Here is a 24,744-nt window from a genome sequence, read left to right as displayed (position 1 = left end):
TAATAGTGTCACCCCTATGGATGACAGTTAAAGAAGCTCCCATATATACACGTACGTGCTTCATTTTTTAATCAAGAAAACTTGTCACTTACCAAAACTAATAAAGTTTTCAAGTCATTATCATCTCTTTTGCATTCATATGGTCACTTATTGGATCTATTAGTTTGTTGTGAACTTGTGATGGCCTTGAGTTGTAGTTATTATCGACTATTGTTACTATAAGTATGTGAAGTACATTCTCTCTTGAGTCTAAGCAAATATTAAGTCTTAGCAATGTGAATTTATCTACGGCTATTAAACAACTCATCTATGCTATATATTTGTTTAAAGCATATAAACAGATACGAAATTAATTTTTGTAAAATCCCAGTTAATCGTAATTTATAACCAAACATTGGAAACCAGGTATAATGTAGGTGATCCCCTGGGTTTTCTAATTCCTATCTCCTCCCTGCATTCTACTTATTTTATTAATCTTAGGAATTCTCTTCCTTTCCTTGATTTAGGACCCTCTTCCTTTTCCTTGAGTTAGCACTCCCCCATAAAACAAATCTAGGGATGGTTGGTATAGCTCATTTGTTTATGGCTATGAATTGATCGAAGATTAACTGATCTAAGGATGGCAATCAAAGATTCTTTAGTACCCTTGGCCAAAATGTCCCTAGGTCGACTCTTTTTTTAATAGCTTTTCAGACCATACTTTCTGAGCTAGGTCATGATCCGCTTCTACCTGTTAGGTCCTTAACTTTTCCCACCTGACAAACTCATGTGGCGCCCTAACATACTTTGTTTGCTAAGGCCAACCTTCTCCACTACAATGCCCTAAAGGTCCAACATGCCTGACACCTCTTGTTTGCTTGGTATCTGTTCACAGTTTCCAAATTGTTTGAGTCCACCTGTGAGCTTGCCCTTGTCGTGTGCTACTTTAAGGCCTGCATCATGGATATCGGAACAGAAGGCCTGGTGGACATGTTCAAGTCCATATATCCATGGGCAAGGCATCTTCTTGCCACGCACAAGTCCGCAAGTCTCACGGCCCAACTATCCAAGGCACACTGCCTATGCCATGTAGGGGTGCAACTCGGGTCAATTTTTGGGAATTTGGGTTCAGTTTTCAACTTAAAATCGGGTCGGGTTCGGGTTGATCCCAATTTATTGTTTAGCAAAAGCTCAGCCCGACCCAATCCAAGTTTCACCACTAATGCCATGAACATAACTTGTAATGTCATTTGGAGGCGAGACCATGTCATTGAGAACCATCTCGGTTTCTCTTCCTTCAATATATAATTTACCATTTAAAAAAAAAAAACTTGTAATGTCATTTGGAGGCGAGACCATGTCCAGCCAAGGTCCAAACGTGTTCAGCTCTGCCAAGCCCTTTGGCTCGGGCACACAAGTCATACAGTTGAATTAGGGGACAATTTGCTAGAGGAAGTCCATCAGAGTGTCCTAGGTCGGTGTGAGAGAGAGAGAGAGAGAGAGAGAGAGAGGTAATTTATTCTTAAACTAAACTTGTCTTTATTTAGCTTTCACACCTACACATGCAATTACCAAGAACACAGAAATTTTTGCATCCATATCACGGTGAGTCCTCAACTGCTGTTGCTCCAGCTTCGTCAGGACACACACATATGCAAGTTTTCGAAAGGCACCTGCTTACGCATCCTATAAAACAAGGGGGGCAATCTCCAAGAATGTCGCATTTTGTACGTGCATTCGAGAAAGGCAAACCTGCACACGTTCAAATTGAGGGACATTAACAAGTTGTGCCCTTTAATATAAAACAATATGGGAAAACACTTTGAAACGGGATCCAGTTTGGAAAATAAAAAGGGGACTGACATGACCATTGATTTGTCCAATTTTAATGTGTATTTATTGCTTTTATGGAGATTTGAGCTCCCTTCATTTGTCTTTTAGTGGACATGGCTCCACTGGTTGCTACCCCTTTTTTTACCCAAAATGGAATCCCATTTTCCTACCAGTGCTCAACAATATATGTGGGGAAGTATCTATGCCCCTTTCCGTTACTAGGGACACCCAGCCCCTACGTATCAATGACTAACGGGGGGCTAATGTACTTGACGTCAGAAGAATCCAGTGGGTTTGAAGGCCACCTACACCGAAGCTGGGGTGGTAATAAGGGGCGTAAACATCTCTTCCCTATTTGTGGCATCTTTACAAGAGCAATAGCATTTTCAATTTAGCATGTAATATAAAAAGGGAAATGATTTCAACACAACCATGTTTTGATACAAGACGCTCATGTTTCCTATTTTTTAGAATTCAAAGAGCTATAAAAGGGTTTTCACGATTCCCAAAAAGCACACACGTGACAATTAAATGCTAAAAGACAAGATACATGAGCGCATGTATCAAAACATAGTCGTGCTGAAATCATTTGCCTATAAGAAATGTTAATTTCATTTCCCTTGTGATAAAATCCTCATTTCACTCTTTTATCAATCTCTCTCCTTTGGAAAATTGTGGAAATAATCTAAAGCAAATGAAATATATGAAAAAGGGAGAAGAAAAAAACCAGATGCCATAACAAGGAGGGCGACTACGAAGGCCAACTTAAGGGACGTCTTCTCCATATTATATCCTTTGCTATGAAATAAAAAGTTATTTGTGCATGTGGAGAGGAGGACGTTGGCTTATATAGGGAAGAAATAGTCCACGTTTAGAAATGAACATTGGGATTTTCTGGGCTCGCTTAAAAGATTTTGCCCCCAAATTTAGAAGTTCACTTATTGAGAAGATAAATATTGATTGAGAAAAGATATCGACCAAATCTAGTTCTTCTTTATGCCAATGGCATGTTATTTGATGTGAATCTTTTGGGTGGCCCCCAGAATCCACTCCATTAAAGATGATGCGATGGAAATCAGATAATCCTAGCCCGTTGATCATGAATACATTTTTTAGGGTTTAGCCAAAAGTAAATTTGCATTGTAAGCACTGATCCCATGGATGTGGTGTCCATTTGGTGGGACCATGGTCATAACCCTTCAATTTGTGGAGTTGTTTATAACGTGCCACCCAAAAATGGGTGGCAAATTTAAATGGAAGGGTTGCGATCATTCTGTATATAGGATCATCTTATGGCTCGTATACTGGCCGAACTACCTACGACCTATCACAATGGGTGGTCTATTCAGGACTTTGTGTGTGAAGGCTAGATGGACTTAGTCAAGGTACATGATAACCACGGCCGCAACTCGGGTCGGGCGGGTCGGGTTTTGGAGAACCCAACCCTACCCGAGAAATATCTCGGGTCGGGTCGGGTCGGGTTTTTTTTTCGGAAAACCCACGATTCCCAAACCCAGGCCTTACCCATGATAAATCTCGGGTCGGATCGGGTCAGATTTTTTCACGTTGACGCAATTTTTTAAGGAAAATTCTTGTTTGGCAAGGCAACTCAACTCATAGAAGCAGAAATTACACTCACATTACACTTGAATCAAACAATTGTGTAATCAAACAATGTTGTAGTTACAATCAAACAATGCTGAATCAAACACTTGAATCAACTCAACTCATAGAAGCAGAAATTACACTCACATACAATAACAGTGGGTGCGTAGGTTTTCACTTTTATTTTTTAACTAACAATAAAAAAAAATGTACATACTATAACTTATGTAACTCTGGTCGGGTCGGGTCGGGTCGGGCACCTTCAAACCCGGCTCGACCCGAAACCCATGAAACCTGAACCCAACCCAGGTTATTTTCGGGCCGGGTCGATGCGGGTCGGGTAAAACCCGGCTCGAGTTGCAGCCCTAACCCAATTTCCTTGCCTGGACGCCATCCACTGCCTACTACCCATTTATGGTCGGTGGTCTTACAGATCTTTATTTTGATAACCCATAAAAGTCATACCGCCCCGATAGTATTATACTCAATGGAGATGCATTTGTCAATCCAATAGTTCCACCACCATCAAAAAGTTGATTTCTTAGTTGCTGCCCCAAGGTCGATACCAATGGCCACCCCTCTTATAGTGAATCATGCATGTCGTGCATGATCACTCATGATAACTAGTGGGTCTAATGACTGGGTCCTATGCAGTCTATGCCATCCATATGATGCACTACCTCATACATTCGTTCTAATGATAGATGGTGGGTTCAATGACTGAGCCCTACTCTGCATGCATTTCGTCATATAACAGGCACAAGGTGTTTAATGGGTCCATTTGCAGGCACTGATTTGTACTATTTTTAACAAACTTATTTCATTTCCAAATCTCATAAAACCAATTTTTTTTATCAAATAATCCAGTTAAGTATAACACAAAATTTTTAAAACTCAATTCATCTGAAAAACATGACTAAAAATATCATTTCAAAACTTGGAAAGAACCGACACCTTGCAGCAAAATAATCATAATCTATTCATAACAAATCCAAAAATTATAAAACCAAAGCCATTGAAAAGAGAACTTCAAAATCTATAATGCCTCAAAAAATCAGAACGTAATTATTCTCGAAAATTATTCATTTTCAAAGTGAAATATGTTGGAAATTGTAAATCAAAATTAATATGCATGGTTTTGTGGAAAGTCTTTGTGGTCTTCTTGGGTAGTTATTATGTGTGGAAAATGTATGTGTCTTTTGTGTTTTCTTGTCTAGGCTAGAATATCAAAGAGTCAATGTGGATTTCCTATGTTGTTGATTAGGATACTTAAAAGACTTAGGATACCTAAAAGACTCATGGGGACTACTGCTAAGTATATAATGTATTTGCTATTTTAAGTATTTATTGACTCAAGTATGGAGTCATTGCTGTAAAAATTGTAAGCTTAAAAAGCTTCAAGGGAAAGCTTAGAAAGAAGTTTCAAGGGGTAAGGTTTAAGAGAAAAAGTGTAGAGATTTCTTGTAAGTGTGTTTTTGATATATAAAGTTCTTTATGTTTTGGTGTTACATTTGTTTATGGTGGAGCTCTACATGGGCCCTTTGGCCATGTATTTCCCAAGCACGCTTACCTTGTTCTTATGATCACAACAGGGCATTATCGATCCATCCAATTGGGGCCAACAAAATAGTACCCTAAAATCCAAAGTTTTTGGTTCTCAATTTAGTATCAAATTCTACTTCATAAATTTAAACCATGTAATCATCTTGATTTTCAATTTAATTTTTTAAAATCATATGCACTTAAGGAAGAATTTAAAAAATATTCCTAATCCATACATATGATATGAAAGAATGAGATGTGAAATGTTCACTTACCCTATTTCATTGTTTCAGATGATGTAGATCGCTTTTATTGGTGCCGGTGTAGGGACTAACCTCTTTGTAACAGGTTCAAAAAAGCTTTGATTTCCATCCAAGAACCCATAAGTTCCTTTCTTCCTTTGTTCATCTCTCTCTCTCTCTCTCTCTCTCTCTCTCTCTCTCTCTCGTCTTCTTCCTTCCCACCCTCTCTCTTTCTGTCTCATTCTTTTTTCCTCTTTCTTTTTTTTTCTCCATTTCTCTCTCTCTCTTCTACTCTATTTTTTCTCTCTCTCTTTCTATTCCTCTTTTACCAACACCATTTTTTCTCTTTAATGAAGTAGGGAAATTGATATCGACACTCACTTTTGTCTTTTATTTTTATGGGTAAACTGGGGTTAGGCAGGACCCCAAACCAGATATATTAAAAGAAAATAGAACCATACAAAGCTAGGGGGGCTCGAAGGCCAACAAAAAGGGAACAATCTCCCAAAAACAATACCAACAGCCAAGCATGACTGGGGATCCATAAACGGATCTACAATCGAATATATTGGGTCCCATTGGAATCAGCAATAATAATGTCCACCAATTGACTAGGTAAACTATCACATGGAAGGTCTTCTCCTTCATAGCAGCAGTCAGGTTTAGAGAGGAAATCTGCAGCAGCATTGGTTTCCCTCCAAACATGATTCACGGTCCACATCTGCCCGGGACAATGTCCTTTGCCAACGGCAAGTTTGGTACCCATAAGGATCGCTTTCATTTCAAGCAGATGAATCTCTTAAGAATGTAGAAACACTAGCTATAAGCGGGGCCCACTACTTGATGATCCAAATAACCTATCATAGTATTGTGTTGGAAAGTGGTGACGCGGAAGCTTTGACGCCGATTGACTGGCATGAAAAGATCTAAGTTTGAAATATCAAAGGGCCCATGTGAATGGTATCTTCTAAAAGGTTTGGCTATAATGAAGAAGAAGAAGGTAAGGAGAAGAGGGGTAACCAGATATCTTCTTAACTGTGTTTTACCCTTATTAAAACTGTACCGTAGATTTAATCGTGCGACTATGATTTGGGAGACGAATTACTTTAAAGTACGATGGAGGTGAAAAGGCCTCTTCTATATGACAGGAAATAGAAACATTGGGTTCGTCGTTTCCGCTGTTAGGGACTTGAATTGGGGCCGTTTGTGTTTTCTTGTAGCGCTCATTTGCTAGCAAATAGGTTAAAATGGGGATTTGCTAGGGACCATTGCAGAAGGGCTTTTGCGGAGCATTCGTTGCATGAGAGAGCAACCAACCACATAGGCTCAGATTTTGTCTTACTCATTTATTCATCTCAGGTGGCAGCTCTCTAATGCAACGGACACTCAGGGAGATGCCTTCTGCGATGATCCATAGCAAATCCCATAGTAATAATTATACTGAATACATGGTGGGAAGTGTGATCAAAAGGGGTGTAAATATCACTTCTCTAAATAGTGTATGCATACGATGCAATCGGTACATCCTAATATGGTGGAAATCGGGTGGACCCCACCCAGCAGGCCCCTTAGTTGATCAAGTGGTGGGCCCCCGTATTCAGACGGCTGTCCATTGTGCATGCTGTTTCCCTTGCATGTGACTGTGGGCCAGCCCAAAGCTAGCACAGTGAGGTTAATAGTTAGAAATGGGGAAAAACAGGAAGGGAAATCGGAGTTTAATACCGTATTTGTTTAAAAAACACATAAGGTTGCTGATATTCGCACTACCCTGTTTTAATAATTGCTTCTCTTTGTTAGGCCTCAGCTCTTTGAGTATTTTCGGAATTTTAATAACCTTTGACAGCTGTTTAACTAATAAAAGACAAGATGAGTTAGTTCAATTATCAAGACATAATAGTGCCTATATCAGCAGTCTTAAAAAAGGTTAAATATATGGAAAGACGGGGTAAATTTGGACAATTGGTAAAAAAACATGTTTAATACGATATTTTCCTAAGGGTCTGTTCCAATGAGGGTAAATAGGGGGTAAAACAATCGTTTACCCCCTTTGCAGAATTTTAGTGTGTTTCAATAATCAAAATATAACCAACTTGACTCATAAGCTGCTTCCGTGCAGTCATCTGTTTACCCTGAAAGAATGGAAATCGCATACACTCAAAAAGGTAGTAAATAGAAATCAGCATAAGTTATAAATGTCGAGAGGGAAAGTCTGGGTCCTGCTATAGGTTAAATTGAACCGCCCAAACATGGTATTTTGGTCCCTACAAGGGTAGTGATATACTTGCCTTTTAATTTTTTTTTTTACTTAGGACAGCCCCTAGATTCTGTTTTACACTAGAGAGACAATTTGCAAAAGGAAGTCCATCAGAGTGTCCTAGAGAGAGAGAGAGAGAGAGAGAGATCAGTCACTAAAAGAGGTAATTTATTCTTATAAACTAAACGAGTCTTTATTTAGCAATCACACCTACACATGCAATTACCAGAAACACAGAAATTTTTGCATCCACATCACGGTGACTCCTCTACTGCGGTCGACAAAGGGGGACACACACATATGCAAACATTCTCAAGGCACTTGCTTTGGCATCCAACAGAACAAGAGGGGCACGGTGTAAAAAAGTCGCATCCTTCTCCACTTGAGGTCGAGAAAGGCAAACCTGCAAACAATCAAATCGAGGGACATTAACAAGTTGTTCCCTTCAATATAAAACAATCTTGGAACTAATCTAAAGCAAATGAAGCAGTATGAAAAAGTAAGATAAAACAAACCAGACGCCATAACAAGGAGGGCGGCTACGAAAGCCAGCTTAAGGGAAGTCTTCTCCATATTATATTCTCTGCTATCATGTGGGGAGGAGGACATGGGCTTATATAGGGAAGAAATTGTCTACATTTAGAAATACATTGATTGGGATTTTTTTGGGCATTTTTAAAAGATTTTGCCTCTAAATTTAGAAGTTAACTTATTGAGGAGATAAATTAATATTGATTAAGAAAAGATAACGATCAAATCAAATTGTTCTTTGTGCCAATGGTATGTTATATTCTCTGCTATGGAATAAAAGTTATTTCTGCATGTGAGGAGGAGGAGGAGGACGTGGGCTTATCTAGGGAAGAAATCGTCTACATTTAGAAATTAACATTAGGATTTTCTGGGCTGGATTCAAAGATTTTGCCCCCAAATTCAGAAGTTCACTTATTGAGAAGATAAATATTGATTGAGAAAAGATATGGACCAAATCTATTTCTTCTTTATGCCAATGGCATGTTATTTGATGTGAATCTTTTGGGTGGCCTCGAGAATCCACTCCATTAAAGATGGTGCGATGGAAATCAGATAATCCTAGCCTGTTGATCATGAATACATTTTTTTGGGTATTTGCATCGTAAGCACTGATCCCATGGATGTGGTGTCCATTTGGTGGGATCATGCTCATAACCCTTCAATTTGCGGACTTGTTTATAACGTGCCACCCAAAATGGGTGGCAAAAATGGAAGGGTTGCGATCATTCTATATATGGATCCTATTTCTTTTTATGGCAGAGACTATCTATGGAGACCAATCTATTATAATATAGCAGGATGGGGGTTTCACTGTTCATGCTGACGTGGACCGTCTCCCATCTGGCTAATTTCATATGTGGGATCAATATTTTTTTATACAAGAAAAGTAATTTGAAAAGGATTCTAATTTTACTATGCTTCTAAATCGGTAGTAACTAGTAAGTAGAATAATTAGGAAAACAATAAGCCAGAGATAGTATAATGTGGGCCCCATTGTTTTTGGGTTGCAACTTGTAAGTGCATGCCTGCCGTCCACCCCTCACTAATGGAATGGGAAGGAGATTATTTTGCAAAAAAATCAGCCGTTATCACACTCCTCTTTAGATAGATAAATCTTAGAAGATCTTTTCACCTCTCTCTCTCTCTATAATCCTTTTACCATACAACACGCCCTAAAATTTCGGTAAATCTGCAAAAAAATCAACCCTCTTGATTGCACACATGCACGTATGTGAGTAAAAATTTAACAGAAAAATGCAAGCCGGATTAATTCGACGATCATTCTTAGGTGGACCATCGTGAAAATACTTCACGTTCATACCCACAGAATCCAACACTTCAATAAGCTTGGGAGTATAAGGTGATAGAATCATCTGATTTCAATAGTCTTTGGGGGTATAGACAACAGAATTGGGCTAGACATGTTTGACCGCTGGATCAATGGACATGATCATTTCCACATGGCCCAAGATTGTACAGCTTTTCTTTATTCAAGATCTATATTTTAACTACCTGCAACCAATGGTCAGCTTCATCCAATCAATGCAAGTTTTAAATCCTTGCTCTTTAACCTATACAAGGCGGAACATGACTCCTAATTTCGGGATTTGATGATCCAAACCATCCATTTTATGGACCACACTGTACTGCAAATGTGTTGTTCCCCGAAAATCATTTCCATAGGTTGACCCAAGCCCTCCTATCTATAGAGGAACTGCTTATTATGGAAACATCTATAGATCGCATGGGTTGGGATCATCCTATTGAGATGAATTTTGGGACCCAACCTATTTACGTTTGGCCCATCAAATGGACTACTGTACTTTTTGAAGAATACTAGACTATACGTGCTTACACCATATAAAAACTCCCTATTACATTTCAGATGGAAATCTCCTTGCTAGATTCATCCACCGATTAGGGGTGCAACCCGATCAGGTCGGGTTCAACCCGAAAAATGTTGGGTTTAGGTTGAGGACTTCCGCAACCCGACCTGAGAGAAAACTGACATTTTTTTATCATTTTTTTAGTGTTTTAGTAAGCTAAAAAACTCGGGTTAGCTTGGGTTGGAACTCGTGTCAGGTCGGATTCGAGTTGGAAAAAAGGGTTACACGGGTTGAGTCGAGTTGAACCTCATTGAGTTGGAATATCATAATCAAATGGACGGTTTTGATCATCCTATGGAGTGCCCATATAGCACTTTTTTGAAAAAATAATGGTTTTTATCCATAATTTTAGTTATTCGGTTAAGCGATTTTTTATTTTTTATTTTGAGATAAGCGAACCCGAACCCGAATAACCGAATTTCTAGAAAAAAAAAAAAAAAAAACCGAAATTGAACTGAAAAGGAAAAAACCGATTGGAACCAACCAAACTAATTTGGTTCGGTTATTCGGTTATAACCGACTAATGAACACCCCTTAGTCGCGATGGAGGTGAAACAACCTCTTTTCTATGAAAGGAAATAGAAACGTTTGGGTTCGCCATTTCTGCTGTTAGGGCAGTTTGTTTTGCTTGTAGTGCTCCTTTGGTAGCAAAAAGGTTAAAATGGGGATTTTCTAGGGACCATTGCATAAGGGTTCGTCCGTTGCATCAAAGAGCAGCCACATAGGCTCAGATTTTGTCTTATTCATTTATTCATCTGAGGTGGGTGCTCTCTGATGCAACAGACACTCTGCAAAATGCCTTCTGCGATGATGCCTAGCAAATCCCGTAGAATTATACTGAATAAATGGTGTGTGTAAACGTACGACGTAAATAACCAAACTGTAACCAAAACGCCCTAAAGATGGAAAAACACCCTAAAATGTAAGAAAATAGGGAAAATAGGTTAGGAAATTCTAAAAATAGAAAGTAGGGAAGTAGGCTTGAAATGATGGATGACATCTAACAGAGATCTTTGGAATACCCTAGAACACTCTAGGATTTTATAAGCTCAAAAACAAAACAAGAGAAAACACCTTTGGACTCAATATCTTCTCTATTCTTTGTTAATACGTAGGCAAGCTTAAAACTTTTTCTTCGAATAAACCCTACCCGTCCTCTAAAGTCCTTCTGGTGAGTAGAGCCCAGGTTCTTAGTAGGGGTGTTCAATCGGTTATAACCGAACCGAAATCTGATCACCGAAATAATTTCGTTTATCAAATTTCGAAAACCAAAACCGAACCGAATTTTATGAAAACCGAACCGAAACCGAACCGAATAACCGAATAGTGATAGAAAAAGATAAAAAAAATCTATTTGGACGGTTTGATCGGAGGACTATGATCAATCTATCGAAACGATTTTTTAGGCACAACCTATTAAAGTTGTGATCAATCAAATGGACGGTTTGGATCATCCTACAGAGTGCCCATACACCATTTTTTGAAAAAAATAATATTTACTTTTGGTTAATTTCGGTTATTCGGTTAACCGAATTTTTTTTCCCAAGATAACCGAAACCAAATAACCAAATTAACCAAAAATAAAAATTGAAACCGAACCGAATTAGCAAAAAACCGAAGCGACCGAATCAATTCGGTTCGGTTACTCGGTTAAAACCGAATAATGAACACCCTAGTTCTTAGCATAAAAAAAGAAGCTAAAAAAATGGAGTTCGAAGATTCGTTAGGCTAGAAACCCGTAAGGGTGGTCTAGCTAAAATTTAGGATCATTTAACTGCTGAGTCGAAAACCTGAAAGGGTGATTAAGGCAAAAGTTAAGGTACAACGGTCCGCCAAATTAAAAACCTGAAAAGACAACTTGGTCATGATAAGAGATGATTCACACAAGACTACGACCAGAATCCAGTCCAGGAATCTGAATAAGTCAAGCAAGCTCACTTGAGCTCTCGGAATTAGGGGCATTGAAACTGAACAATCCAATGAGCGATCATAAAAGAGATTAAGTATCATTGTTTTAAAGGAAAAGTTCAAATGTTCATCAATTAATAAATTATGTTTTTGAAAGGCCAAACCTGCCAAATAAAAAAACATTAACTAAGTCAGAAGTATCATTGTCTGTTCGTTCAGTCAGTTCATTCCCTTTCACTCCAATCTGTTTGGTTGCCGGGTTTTTTTTGTTCCTGGGAGTTATGTGGGAGAGTAAGTTAAATTTTGGTCCCATCCCATGTTTGGTTGCCTTTTAGCACTAGGTTTATTTTAATCCCACTCTTGTAATGATTACTTGTGGGGTGAATTTCTTAATCCCACTTTTGTAATGATTGCCTTTTCATCCCATCCCAAGATAACCCAGGAACAAAAATAAACTCAGGAACCAAAAATAAGCTTGAGAAGAATTTTTTTCTACCCAGCAGTTCAAGCAACCAAACAAAGGTTTTTTTTTTCCCACCATAATCCGGTCAACCAAACATGGGATTTTTATTTTACCAGGATACTTCTAGGACTTTTTTTTTCCCACCTATCTCCCAGGGTATTTTTTTCTCCCACATAACTCCCAGGAACAAAAAAAACCCGGCAACCACTTTTGCAAGTTTTTCCCTTTTTTTTAGCCGAATCGATTGTCGTTCTTGTGCCCAAAAGTTGCAACCGTCTTGGGGAAAGAGGTAAGGTATCATTCAGCTGGGTCAGAGCAAAAACTAATTCTGAAGTAGGCACTTTAGGGCTTTAGGTGAAAGAAGTTATTTTAAACAGAGCTAATTTAGAAAGAATTCAAAAACTAATTCCAGATCATTGAATGTCCTTTCCTGTTAAAGAAATCAAACGTTCCGATTCTTCCCAGCAAATCATCCTTTAAATTTCAAAAAAGATAGACCCTTTGTTCTGAGTTAGATTACAATATTGTTGTGTGTAAATCAGATTCCAAAAAATTCATGTTCTAGATTAAGATATTCTGGTATTTAAATCAAGTCCTCAAGAATATTTCAAGAGTTTTTCCAGGGTCTTCCCTATTCTAGATTATCAGTTTTAGGTATTTCGATCAGATGCCAGAGTTTTTCCAGAGTCTTCCCAGTTCTAGATTACCATATTTTTGCCAACAAAAACTATACACCAAAACTCATACATAAAACCATCCCTAATATCCATTCGACACTTGTTTCCCATCTCCTTCTCATATTCATTGCATACACAAAAACTAGTATATTTTTTCGTTACATTTAGCTTTTTCATGGAGAGCACCAAAAAGAAAAGATACAAGTAAATGTGCAAAAATAAACCAGTTTTCAGCGCATATTAGGCAAGCAATTTTAAATCCCTAGCTGGTTTTGGACCTCCAATATAGTATTCGCAGACTCCCTAAGACGGTGGGCCTCCTCATCAGTCAAGTGAACATTGGTCACACCCAAAACCCCACCTCTACCGAGCTGTGTAGGCAAGCTCAAGAACACCTCTTGGTTTTCAATCCCATAAAATCCCTTAGCCAAGACAGAGACTGGATGGATCCTCCTTTGGTCCCTCAACAGTGTCCTCGCCAGGCTCGCCACAGAATAGCCGATCGCCCATGAAGTGTAGCCTTTCAGTTTTATCACTTCATAAGCGCCTCCAATGACACTCTTGTGGATACTCTCCAATGTCTCCTTCTCGTATGTAATCTGTTGCTTTTCGAGGAAGCTCAACACTGGCACGCCCCCCACACTTATGCTCGACCACAATGCCACCGAGCTGTCTCCATGTTCACCAACTATGTATGCCTGAAACAGATTGCTTTCCATTTCTTTAAGATTTTTTTTTTTTCACGTGAATCATGGGTGTGTAAAACAATATAAGAGTGCAAAAGAAGAAGTGGAAATTTCTATTCTGGAAAGCAACCCTTTTTCTAAGTGGGAGAAGATGAAATGATGAAGAGTATGAGAATCTCTCATCAGTGCAATTTGGGGGTATGGCGTCTTCTTATGCGTATTTAAATCTTCTTTCATCTTGGCTCCAAAAAGCTTGTTGCGGAAACAATAAAAGATAGTGAGAGTTCTAAAGGAAATTATATAAGAAAAACCATGTTTTGATATTTGCACTAACTCATCTTGTCTTTTATTATTTACAGAGCTGTCAAAGGTCAAAACAGTTCCCAGTACGCTCTCACAACTCACAACTCACAACTCACAACTCACAGGACACAAGACATTTTAAAAAAAGGAAAAAAGGACAAGCTTGGTTCGTGAAAAACATGGTTGTTCTGATATCATTTTCCTTTTTAAATAAAGAGGGGGTGTCAATATCAATTTTTAGTAAATAATATGGCATGTGATTGCCATCAGACAGCGGTGTTTTCAATTGCCGTCCTTTCCCCTTGCACACATACGTTGCGCCTTCATTTATTCATTTTTTAGGGGAAAGTGATATATTCACCCCCTTTCTTCCTTGGGCCACCCCCTTTCTTCCTTGAGTTAGTACATTTATCAAAACAAGGTAGTGCCAATATCATTTAATTATTAATAGACACATGAATTAAAAAAAAAAAAAATTACCTGAACATCCTGAGCGTTGACATCCAAATGATCCGCTATGAGGAACCGAAACCTAGACGAGTCAAGATTAGTCCCGGACCCAATAACTCGATTAGACGGAAACCCAGAAAGTTTCCACGCAATATAAGTCAAAACATCAACCGGGTTAGAAACAATCAAAAGTATAGAATCGGGCGAGTTGCTAGCGAGTGGGGGGATTATTTGTTTGAAAAGCGTCATATTACGTTGGAGTAGACTCAGCCTTGACTCGCCCGGGTTCTGACGCGCTCCAGCAGTGACAATACAGAGGTCGGATCCGGATGTGATGGAGTAGTCCACAGAAGCAAGGATCCGAGTCCGAGGGAGAAACGCGGCAGCGTGTTGGAGATCGAGCATCTCGCCACGGAGTTTGGAGGGATTTGAGTCGAGGAGGGCGAGTTCATCGGCTAGGTCTTGGGTTAGGATGGTTTGGGCTATGGCCATGCCTACGTTGCCTACACCAATGACTGAGATTTTGGTATGGCGTTTTGTGGGAGAGGGAGGGGCGGATTTTTTAATGGGCTTGAAGAAGATTTGGGCTATGTTGAGTGGTGGCTTTGAGGAAGAGGAAGGAGGGGATGTGGTAGTTTCCATTTTTTAGGATTTTGTTGGGTTTTGATGGGAATTATGAAGAGAGAGGATGGACTTTTGCTTTTATTTATAAAGAAGGGTGGTTTCATAGGACGTGGGACATGGCAGTTTATGAAACTGCTCTCGGCCCATTGTTTTAGACTTTTGAATTGGGGTGTCAATGGATCCAGACGGTCGGATGGACCGTCCGAATCCGAACTTTAATGAACGGGATATAACCATACCAAGAGGGTCCATGGGCATATTTCGGATTCCCAATCATATGATCCGAAAATTTTCGGAACGGATCCAAGCATGCTGCGAAAGTCCTTAGGGACAGTCACGATCCGAAAGCATCTAACAGTGATACCCTCAAAATTATTACAACATCAATGTTAAGTGGGGGTATTCTCGTCAAAATAGTCATATTATTTTAGTAGTTACCGATTTCCATCTTTATAGAATGAAATCTCCTTTTCGAAATAAATCTCCTATTCCTTCCTGTGTAAGTAACCCCTCCCCATTTGTGAAACGAACATCTCATCTTCCTATCGGTAATCAAAACCCATCTACCCCATGTTCTGTCCCTAGTCATTACTCTCACCCTCACCATCGCAGCAACCTTTCCTTCCCAGCATCCAAGCAGTAAGCACGGAAAACTCCTGCTAAGTTTTTGGTTTCTATTATCTTCTTAGAATACTGGATAGTGGATACATATTTTTCCCCGTTTTTAGTCACTTCTTTGAAGTCGATCACTGCTTTTCATTATAGTGGAGTGACATTCTAACTCGTTTAAAAAAAAAATTAATTGTGTACTAAGCTTAGTAAGACATAATAGGACACTCCGATGGACGGTCCGATTTAAAATGGATCGTGATCGTGACGTGGAAAGTAGGATCCGAAGACTAATCCGAATCCAATCCGACCGATAAGGAATTTGAATGGATCGTGACCATGACATAGGTGGATCCGATCCGAAGTGGATCCGTTGACACCCTAGTTTTGAAGGTGAGGGAATTTTATTTTGGGAAAAGGGTGTGGTTTCTTGGAGAAGAAACTTCTTTTTCTGCTTTTTGGTTTGGCTGCTGATGTAGGGTCCCTCTTCGCTTCTTTTAAATGTAGGGTCCCTTAAATGTCTCATCTTTGTTTTTAGGGCGATGATATTTTCACTCCCCGGTACGCATTCGCTCCCCTGATTAACGCTTTTTGACGTCGAATCACGTTAAAAGGGGAGCGAATGCGTATTGTATTGTAGGGGGGAGTGAAAATACATGGGATTTAAGCACTAAAACAAAGTACTCCCCCATCATCATTCATTAAGTGGGCATAAACACTACTCATTCCCACCAAATCACAGATCCATCCACCTACTCTATGATGAAGTGGATAGAGAATGGGAACCAAAGCTAAGCCAGCTAAGGTCTCAAAAGCCCATGCAAAGCACACCCGACAAACCTGTGGAAAGGGAGGCTTGGTTCTAAAACAAGGGATTTGCTAGCGTCCGTCATAGAAGGCATTTCGCGGATGGCCTGTTGCATGTGAGAGCAGCCACATAGGCTCACTTCTCACCAGATTTTGTCCTCATTCACAAGAGCAGCCACTCACCAGATTTTGTCCTCATTCACAAGGTGGCTGCTCTCACATGCAACTGGCCATCGCGAAATGCCTTCTGCGATGAACGCTAGCAAATCCCCTAAAACAAAGTACTCCCTATAGAAGAGTCGGAACAGGAAGATGGTGAAGAAGACCGCACCCAACAAAAGAAAACAGAAGAATCCCCAAAGGTTTAGAAATTGAGTAAAAGCCAGAGAGTAAGGAAGTTAAGCCGGAAGATGACCTCTTCGATCACAGTGAACATGGGAACCGATTCTGAGAATCAGGTGCCTCCGAAGCCCTGCCAATCAGAGGCGGAGCAAGGAATTTACACTTTACAATTGGCTGTAAGGGTGTCAATTTTGGCTCGGGCTCGGAAGCTCGCTCGAGCTCGGCTCAAATCCTTAACGTGCCGAGCCGAGCCGGCTGGCCAGGCTCGTTAAGCTTAACGAGCTGAGCCCGAGCTAGGCCAGGCTCGGCTCGGCTCGTTAAGGATTTAATATATTTAAATATACATATTATACATTAATGTATACACTAAAAGGGTTGTCCATGGAGTGAAAGAGGGAGGCAAAATATGTCACTTCTTTTTTGGAACCTCATTTGTTACTTGGACCACCCCCCGTGGTGTAAAAAGAGTGGGCAAATTACACTAGATAGGGCTGTCCAGGGAAGATGAGGGGTGTGAATATATCATTTCTCTTAATATAACCCAAGCTCGTTAAGGCTCACGAGCCGCTTGCGAGCTGGGCCAAGCTCGTCTCGGTTGGTTTACACCCCTACTTGCCTGCATTGGTCATTGGGGGGGCTGCATGGCCACTAAACTAGCTAAGCATGCATGCAATATAAAAGAGAATTTGCAAGTCATTGTGGGGGGGGGGGGGGGAGGGGAGGGAGGGAGGGATGGCTCCCCTCATGGTATATATGCATCCGTTCCTGCTGCCAATTACTCAAAGCCAGCTCGTGTATGTTCTTTTTCTCTTGCTTGTTTTAAGTTTGTCTTTAAGGGTATCATGACCTTGTTATTCGATCATCTTCCATAGACATTGTTCAAAAGATTGGGCAGTGGTTTTGTTCTTGCTATTGTTTCATCTTTTTTTATTTAATATACCGGTAGGAGTCCGCCTAACCCAACTTACCCATAAAGAAAATGGAATTAGAACCCTCTCTCTTTGGAAGACATCTTGTTCGAAGATCCAAATCATTAATTCGGATCGTCTCATCGCCCCCAACTTAAATATGTTGGGCCCCAGAAAATCATCCCCAAAGGATGATCCTAACCCTCTGATCTGAAGGAGTGAACTTTTGTGGGGGGATGATCCTAACCCTATAATGTTCCCTCCTACAAATCAAAGGCTTAGCATCATCCTTTGGAGATGATATTTGGCAAAAGGGCATGCAAGTACATCATATAAAATCTCGAATGCCTCCTATGTAACACTTGGGCATGTTATCGGTAAAAAACACAGTTCCCGAAAAAAAAGTAAAGTGGGACTGGGGCCCACTCTTTTAGGATCATGAAGAAGAATTTCCAGACTATCTATGGCAGAAACCAACAAATGAATGTATTAGATCATCCCAATACCTGCGTCCCACCTTACTTTTATTTTGGCATATACTCCCAAGAAAGTAGCTCTATGATTGGAACTTTGTAATAATTCTACTATTTAATTGGGTTTTGGTGAGATGACTTCATCTGCTTATTAGTTATCTTTTTTTAAGACTCAAATGTTGATACATTGGATTGACAGATTAATTGATTCTTAATGTAGTTAGCCAGTATGGAGAGAGAGAGAGAGAGAGAGAGAGAGAGATTATTCTTAAACCGATTCTTAAATGTTAAATTTGGGTTTTCACTAATCTAGATAAATTTTCATTAATAATAGAGATTGCTCAAAAGAAACAATTACAGATAAGATAAACATAAGAAAAGAGATAAAGATAAGAACAATAGATGAAGATCTTCCTAATCTAAATCAACTTCCCTAATCTAATCATCTCCCCTTATCTAATCATCCTAATCTAAACCAACTACCTAATCTGCCACAATGCAATCCAACGGTTAGATCCACATATCTTAACATTGAACCGAACCAGCTGTCTTCATTTTTGCATCCATATCCAAAATGGTCATAGCAACCATTATCATGGTGACCCCTTAGCTGTTGTTGCTTCAACTTCTTCTCCACAAAGAATTATGCAATTTCCCAGAAGGCACTGGGTTTTGCATCCTATAAAATGCAGGGGACAATCATCAACAGTGTCACAATGCGTGAATTGGGGATCCAGGGTCGAGAAAGGTAAACCTGTACACATTCCAATTAAGGGACATTAATAAGTTGAGCTCACAAAAAACAATATATATAAGAAATGTAAAAGAACAAAATCATTCTGACTGGGGCGGAATTAGACTACGGCCTCTTGGGGGCATGAAACATATCCTGACATTTTCCGATTCCGATTCTAGCTTCTTTCCAACAATCCTAATGCACCCTAAACACAATCAGTTTTCATTTAAAATGTAATATGGGAAATAATATTTCTACCATTTGCATTTTCAGGAAAAGACAAGCAAAATGCTTTAGAAATGCAATAAATGCTTTGACTGGCCAAACAAAAGAGAAATTGCAAATTTCACCTCCATCACCACTAAGTTTAGTCACCTCCCATAATTTAGCTTTTTACTTTTACATTTTTCTTCTTCTTAAGGACTGAAGTTAAAACACATGTTTTTTAGTAGATTAATCTCAGCCCTTCACAAAAAATGGAAGGCTGGCAGAGGTGAAACAACCTCAACAACAGATGGTGAGGATGTTAGGAAATGGGGTGCAAATATCACTCTAATGATAAGTAATCCCTTTACTTTGAAAAATCATCTCGCACTTTCATATGTAAATAATCTAAAGCAAATAAAGCTTCTTGTAAAAGGAAAGAGAAGGAAAAACCAGATGGCATAACAAGGAGGAAGACTAAGAAAGCCAACTCAAGGGAAATCTTCTCCATCTTGTCTTCTCTACTACGAGAAAAAAGAATACAAAAAAGAGGTTTTTCTATATTTCATAGGTTAGGATATCGGTTTATATAAGGATGAAATGGCTACATTTGAAGATGAGATAAGCATTATCCTGAGCATGCTAAAGATATTTGAAGATAAGCATAAGCTATCCCTGAGCATGCTAAAAAGATTTTTGCCCCCAAATAAAGAATTTTATTTACTGAAAATATAATTATTGATTGAGAAAAGATATCAACATAATCAAATTTCCTTTTGTGCCACTGGTACGTTTTCTCATTTGAATCTTGGGGATATAAAAGGTAATTTATACACCTTTGGGTAAGCTGGGGTTAGGCGGACCCTTACCAGAGTGTTAAATATAGAAAGATAATACAATAGCAAGAACGAAACCACTGCCCAATCTTAGAACAATGTCTAAGGAAAAGGCAGAACAACATGGGTTTGAAGATAAATTCAAAACAAGCAAAAGAAAAGAAATTACATGAGCTACCGTATCTATGATGGAGACCAATAAATGAATGCTTTAGATTACCTGAGATCGTGGTTTTAAATTTCGACCGAAATCCGAGATTTCGGTCTGAAATTTCAGGTTTACGTGCATACTGAAAATAGAATCGAAATCGAAATCGGGTATAACGAAATTTCGTTTGAAATTTAAGGATTTTCACACAAAAATCCTTAAATTTCGGTAATTTCACCTAAAATTTTGTAGGAGATTAAATATTATTTTATTTGATTTCGTTGGTTTCAACAGAAATTTCAGCCAAAATTTCAGTTTCAGTGAGAACAGAAACGCATTCCCCAACCGAAATGTGAAACCATGCCCTGGAAGTCCATTTGCAAGACAATGATCATAACCCTTCAATTTATGTAGTTGTTTATAAAGAGTTAGGTTCATCCTATGGCTTGTATACTAACCACATCACCTACGACCCACCACAATGAGTTGTCTGTTCAGGACTTTGTGCATAATGGCTAGATGGGCTTAGCCAAGGTACATGTGGCTTCCTATAGATAGCCAATTACTTTGCCTGAGCGTCATCCAGCCCCTACAATCCATCTATGGTCGGTGATCATACAGATCTTTATTACGATAAGCCATAAAGGTCATACCGCCCCCAGAGCACTAGACTTAATGGGGATGCATTTTTCAATCCAATGGCTGCACCACCATTGAAAAGTTGACTTCTCGGTTCCCACCCCAAGGACGACAACAATAGTCACCCCTCTCGTAGTGAACCCCACATGTAGTGCATAATCACTCATGATAACTGGTGGGTCTAATGTCTAGGCCCTACGCAGTCTATGCCAACCATATGATGCACTACGTCATACATTCATTCTAAGACTTGGGTGACACTTAAAACCCTCTTTAGCAAAACAAAAGCATTCCCATCTTACTATATCCAAGAGCAAAGCCCTCTACTTTGTAAGAGGTAGATGATAAATGCGCCCCTTTTCATCACATGGGACACCCAACTACAGTGTACGTGGTAATCAAATACGTTGAATCCTTCTGACGTGAAGTACATCAGCCCTTCTGCAGTCATTGATACACTGGGTGTCCTAAGTGATGAAAAGAAGCCCATTTATCATTTCTCTTTGTAAATTCATGGAATTAAAGCAAATAAAGTTATGAAGAGATAAAAATAGATGCCATGAGAAAGAGAACGAGTATCAAAGTCAACTTAGGGATCGACTTTTTCCTTATTTTTAGCCACTTCTCACCCTCATCCCAATCGTGCCCTTCCAAATCTCTCTCCTTCTCCCACTGTAGTAACCCTCTCACCACTTGGAGACTGATTTATTATGAAAAAATTTCCCTGCCGTCAGACATGGAGGGAAGCCTCCATGCCTCCATGTTATCTTCTCTTCTACGAGAGATAAAGCTACATAGAAAGAAATATTTATGTCTTAATGAGGGAAGATTAGGACATGTCTTTTGACATCCACATGCAAAAACGTGGAGACCGCTTATATGGCACATCACTCGAGATATGGAAGGGAGAGATTCTCTCTGTCCACACTACAATAAAACTGGATTTTCCCTAAGGACAAATCCATAGGGAAAAGTACAAAAATCCGTAGGTAAAGGTTTTTCCCTACGGCTTTGTTTGGTTAGATGAGATTTTAGTGGAAGTAGTAGTCAACAAGGAGGTGACAAGGGTGAGATATGTGTAGACTTGTCTGAGAAGATTAGAGGGAATTTTGGTAGTGTGTTTGGTTAGATGTCAAAGCATGTGGGAGAATGGAGGGGTGTCATTAACAAAATAAATAGTAAAAGAGAGAGAAAGAGAGAAAAAAGTAATGATTACACATGGCATTTCATATTCTACTCTTCTCCCCTCTAAAATTTACCAAAAACAAGGTTTGGCATTGGAAATGTAGGGGAGGGGACAATCCCGCCACATAGGCGCCACCTAAGCCAAAAGCTAATAATTATGTCTCTTCCATGTCTAGAAATCCAATGGAATTTGAGCTAAAAAATGACAACCAAACAACATTTGGTATTTCATATTCCTAGAAATGCTAGGCCGTCTTCCATACTTTTTGCAACCAAACAGAGCCTACGGATTTCAACGAACGGAACTTTCGTAGGCTACGTGGGCGTAGGGAAAGCCCTTTCCCTGCGGATTTTAAGTTCCGTAGGGATAGCCCACCTTTCCCTACAGAATAATCAGTAGGGCCAGGGTTGGATTATCCCTACGGAAGTTAATAAATACCGTAGGGAAAGTGTATCTTTCCCTACGGAATTTCCAAAGAAATCTGTAGGGAGAAGGCGCTTTTCCCTACGGAATGTAAACAAAATCCGTAGGTAAAAGATGATTTTCCCTATCGAATTTAAAAATAGGGATTTTTGCTGATTAGTCCCTACATGGCAAAATAATTGCCCATTAGTCCCTAAGAAAAGCATATTATCTTAGTAGTACTACTTTTAGAAAATATTTGCTAAAAGGTCCCTAAAACTCACCTACGTCAATTTTCTCTGTTAAAAATTATAATATGGCAAATTTACCCCCCAACCCATTTAATCGGCAAATTTACCCCCGACCCATTTAATCCGTTTTAGTGTTTTTTTATTTCCCTTCCATTATTTTAGGAAAAAAAGTAGGAAATGAGCAAAATATTATCTCTTCCAATATTCTCTTCAAAAATCCTTCAACGAAAAATCATTTTAGGAATTAAATAAAATGAAAACCTCTCTAAAATAAATTAAATAGGGTAGGAATAAAGTAGGAAATTTTAGGAATATTTTTCGTTTCTAACTTTTCCAAGAAATTCCTGTTTGGATTGGATTGTAAGAAAATAAGTCTAAAGGAAAATTATTTCTATGGAAAAAAATTTCATTCAATGATTTAAGAGGGGATTATGTTTGATTAATTTATAGGGATAACATCATAAACCAAAGATCCCTAAATGTCAAAGGAAGGTCAAAATGGGCTAAAACGTTAACAACTTTGAAAGATATTACAAGATTTTCAAAGAGAATATTGGAAGAGATAATATTTTGCTTATTTCCTAGTTTTTTTTTCCGAAATAATGGAAGGAAAATAAAAACAACGCTAAAACTGATTAAATGGGTTGGGGGTAAATTTGCCATACTAGAATTTTTAAGGAAGAAAATTGTCGTAGGTGAGTTTTAGGGACCTTTCAGCAAATATTTTCTAAGAGTATAACTACTAAGTTAATAAGCTTTTCTTAGGGACTAATAAGCAATTATTTTGCCATCTCGGGACTAATCAGCAAAAATCCCTTAAAAATATCAATAGGTAAAAGGTACTTTTCCCACAGCATTTCCAAAAATCTGTAGGTAAAAGATGCTTTTCCCTACGGATTTTTGGGGAAAGGTTTTTTTTTCCTACTGAATTTCAAAAAATAGTAGGTAAAGGGTGCTTTTCCCTATGGAATTTCTAAATATCCGTAGGGAAAAAGTGCTTTACCCTACAGAATTTCAAAAAATCAGCAGGTGAAAGGTGCTTTTCCCTGCGGATTTAAAAAAAATCAGTTGGTTAAAGGTGTTTTTCCCTATAGAATTTCAAAAAAATTGTAGGAAAAATGTGCTTTCTCTATAGAATTCAAAATAATTCGTAGGGAAAAGGAGATTTTCCAGAGTCTTCCCTATTCTAGATTATCAGTTTTAGGTATTTCAATCAAATCCCAGAGTTTCTCCAGAGTTTTTCCAAAGTCTTCCCAGTTCTAGATTACCATATTTTTGCCAACAAAAACTATACACCAAAACTCATATATAAAACCATCCCTAATATCCATTCGACATTTGTTTCCCATCTCCTCATATTCATTGCATACACAAAAACTAGTATATTTTTTCGTTACATTTGGCTTTTTCATGGAGAGCAAAAAGAAAAGATACAAGTAAATGTGCAAAAATAAACCAGTTTTCAGCGCATATTAGGCAAGCAATTTTAAATCCCTAGCTGGTTTTGGACCTCCAATATAGTATTCGCAGACTCCCTAAGACGGTGGGCCTCCTCATCAGTCAAGTGAACATTGGCCTCACCCAAAACCCCACCTCTACCGAGCTGTGTAGGCAAGCTCAAGAACACCTCTTGGTTTTCAATCCCATAAAATCCCTTAGCCAAGACAGAGACTGGATGGATCCTCCTTTGGTCTCTCAACAGTGTCCTCGCCAGGCTCGCCACAGAATAGCCGATCGCCCATGAAGTGTAGCCTTTCAGTTTTATCACTTCATAGGCACTTCCAATGACACTCTTGTGCATACTCTCCAATGTCTCCTTCTCGTATGTATCTGTTGCTTTTCGAGGAAGCTCAACACTGGCACGCCCCCCACACATATGCTCGACCACAATGCCACCGAGCTGTCTCCATTTTTATTTTTTATTTTTTTGTCACGTGAATCATGGGTGTGTAAAACAATATAAGAGTGCAAAAGAAGACATGGGAATTTCTATTCTGGAAAGCAACCCTTTTTCTAAGTGGGAGAAGATGAAATGATGAAGAGTATGAGAATCTCTCATCAGTGCAATTTGGGGGTGTGGCGTCTTCTTATGTGTATTTTAATCTTCTTTCATCTTGGGTCCAAAAAGCTTGTTGCGGAAACAATAAAAGATAGTGAGAGTTCTCCAAAGGAAATTATATAAGAAAAGCCATGTTTTGATATTTGCACTAACTCATCTTG

The 24,744-nt window shown here is 39.0% G+C and overlaps 1 protein-coding gene, 1 long non-coding RNA gene and 1 pseudogene across 2 annotated transcripts; all 3 read right to left on the bottom strand.

Annotated features, from left to right (window-relative positions):
• Positions 1 to 1,494: 1,494 nt before the first annotated feature.
• LOC143883811 (uncharacterized) lies at positions 1,495 to 2,617 on the bottom strand. Its single transcript, XR_013252560.1, has 2 exons — positions 2,540 to 2,617; positions 1,495 to 1,731 (listed from the first exon to the last, which is right to left on the bottom strand). It is a non-coding gene; the product is annotated as an uncharacterized LOC143883811 (long non-coding RNA).
• A 10,367-nt stretch (positions 2,618 to 12,984) lies between these two features.
• LOC143885021 (L-lactate dehydrogenase B-like) lies at positions 12,985 to 15,050 on the bottom strand. The gene is made up of 2 exons (XM_077388967.1): positions 14,390 to 15,050; positions 12,985 to 13,618 (listed from the first exon to the last, which is right to left on the bottom strand). The coding sequence occupies exons 1-2, from the start codon at positions 14,999 to 15,001 to the stop codon at positions 13,175 to 13,177; spliced, it is 1,056 nt and encodes a 351-aa protein (XP_077245082.1). The 5' UTR covers positions 15,002 to 15,050; the 3' UTR covers positions 12,985 to 13,174.
• An 8,960-nt stretch (positions 15,051 to 24,010) lies between these two features.
• Positions 24,011 to 24,400, bottom strand: LOC143882849 (L-lactate dehydrogenase B pseudogene; annotated as a pseudogene).
• Between the last annotated feature and the right edge of the window lie 344 nt (positions 24,401 to 24,744).

The sequence above is a fragment of the Tasmannia lanceolata genome, unplaced genomic scaffold (genome assembly GCF_043159265.1).
Source record: "Tasmannia lanceolata isolate RefF3 unplaced genomic scaffold, GAP_Taslan_0.1 ptg000008l, whole genome shotgun sequence".
Lineage (NCBI taxonomy): Eukaryota > Viridiplantae > Streptophyta > Magnoliopsida > Canellales > Winteraceae > Tasmannia > Tasmannia lanceolata.
The sequence above is the reverse complement of the archived record's forward strand: the minus strand, read 5'-3'. Positions and strand labels throughout refer to the sequence as shown.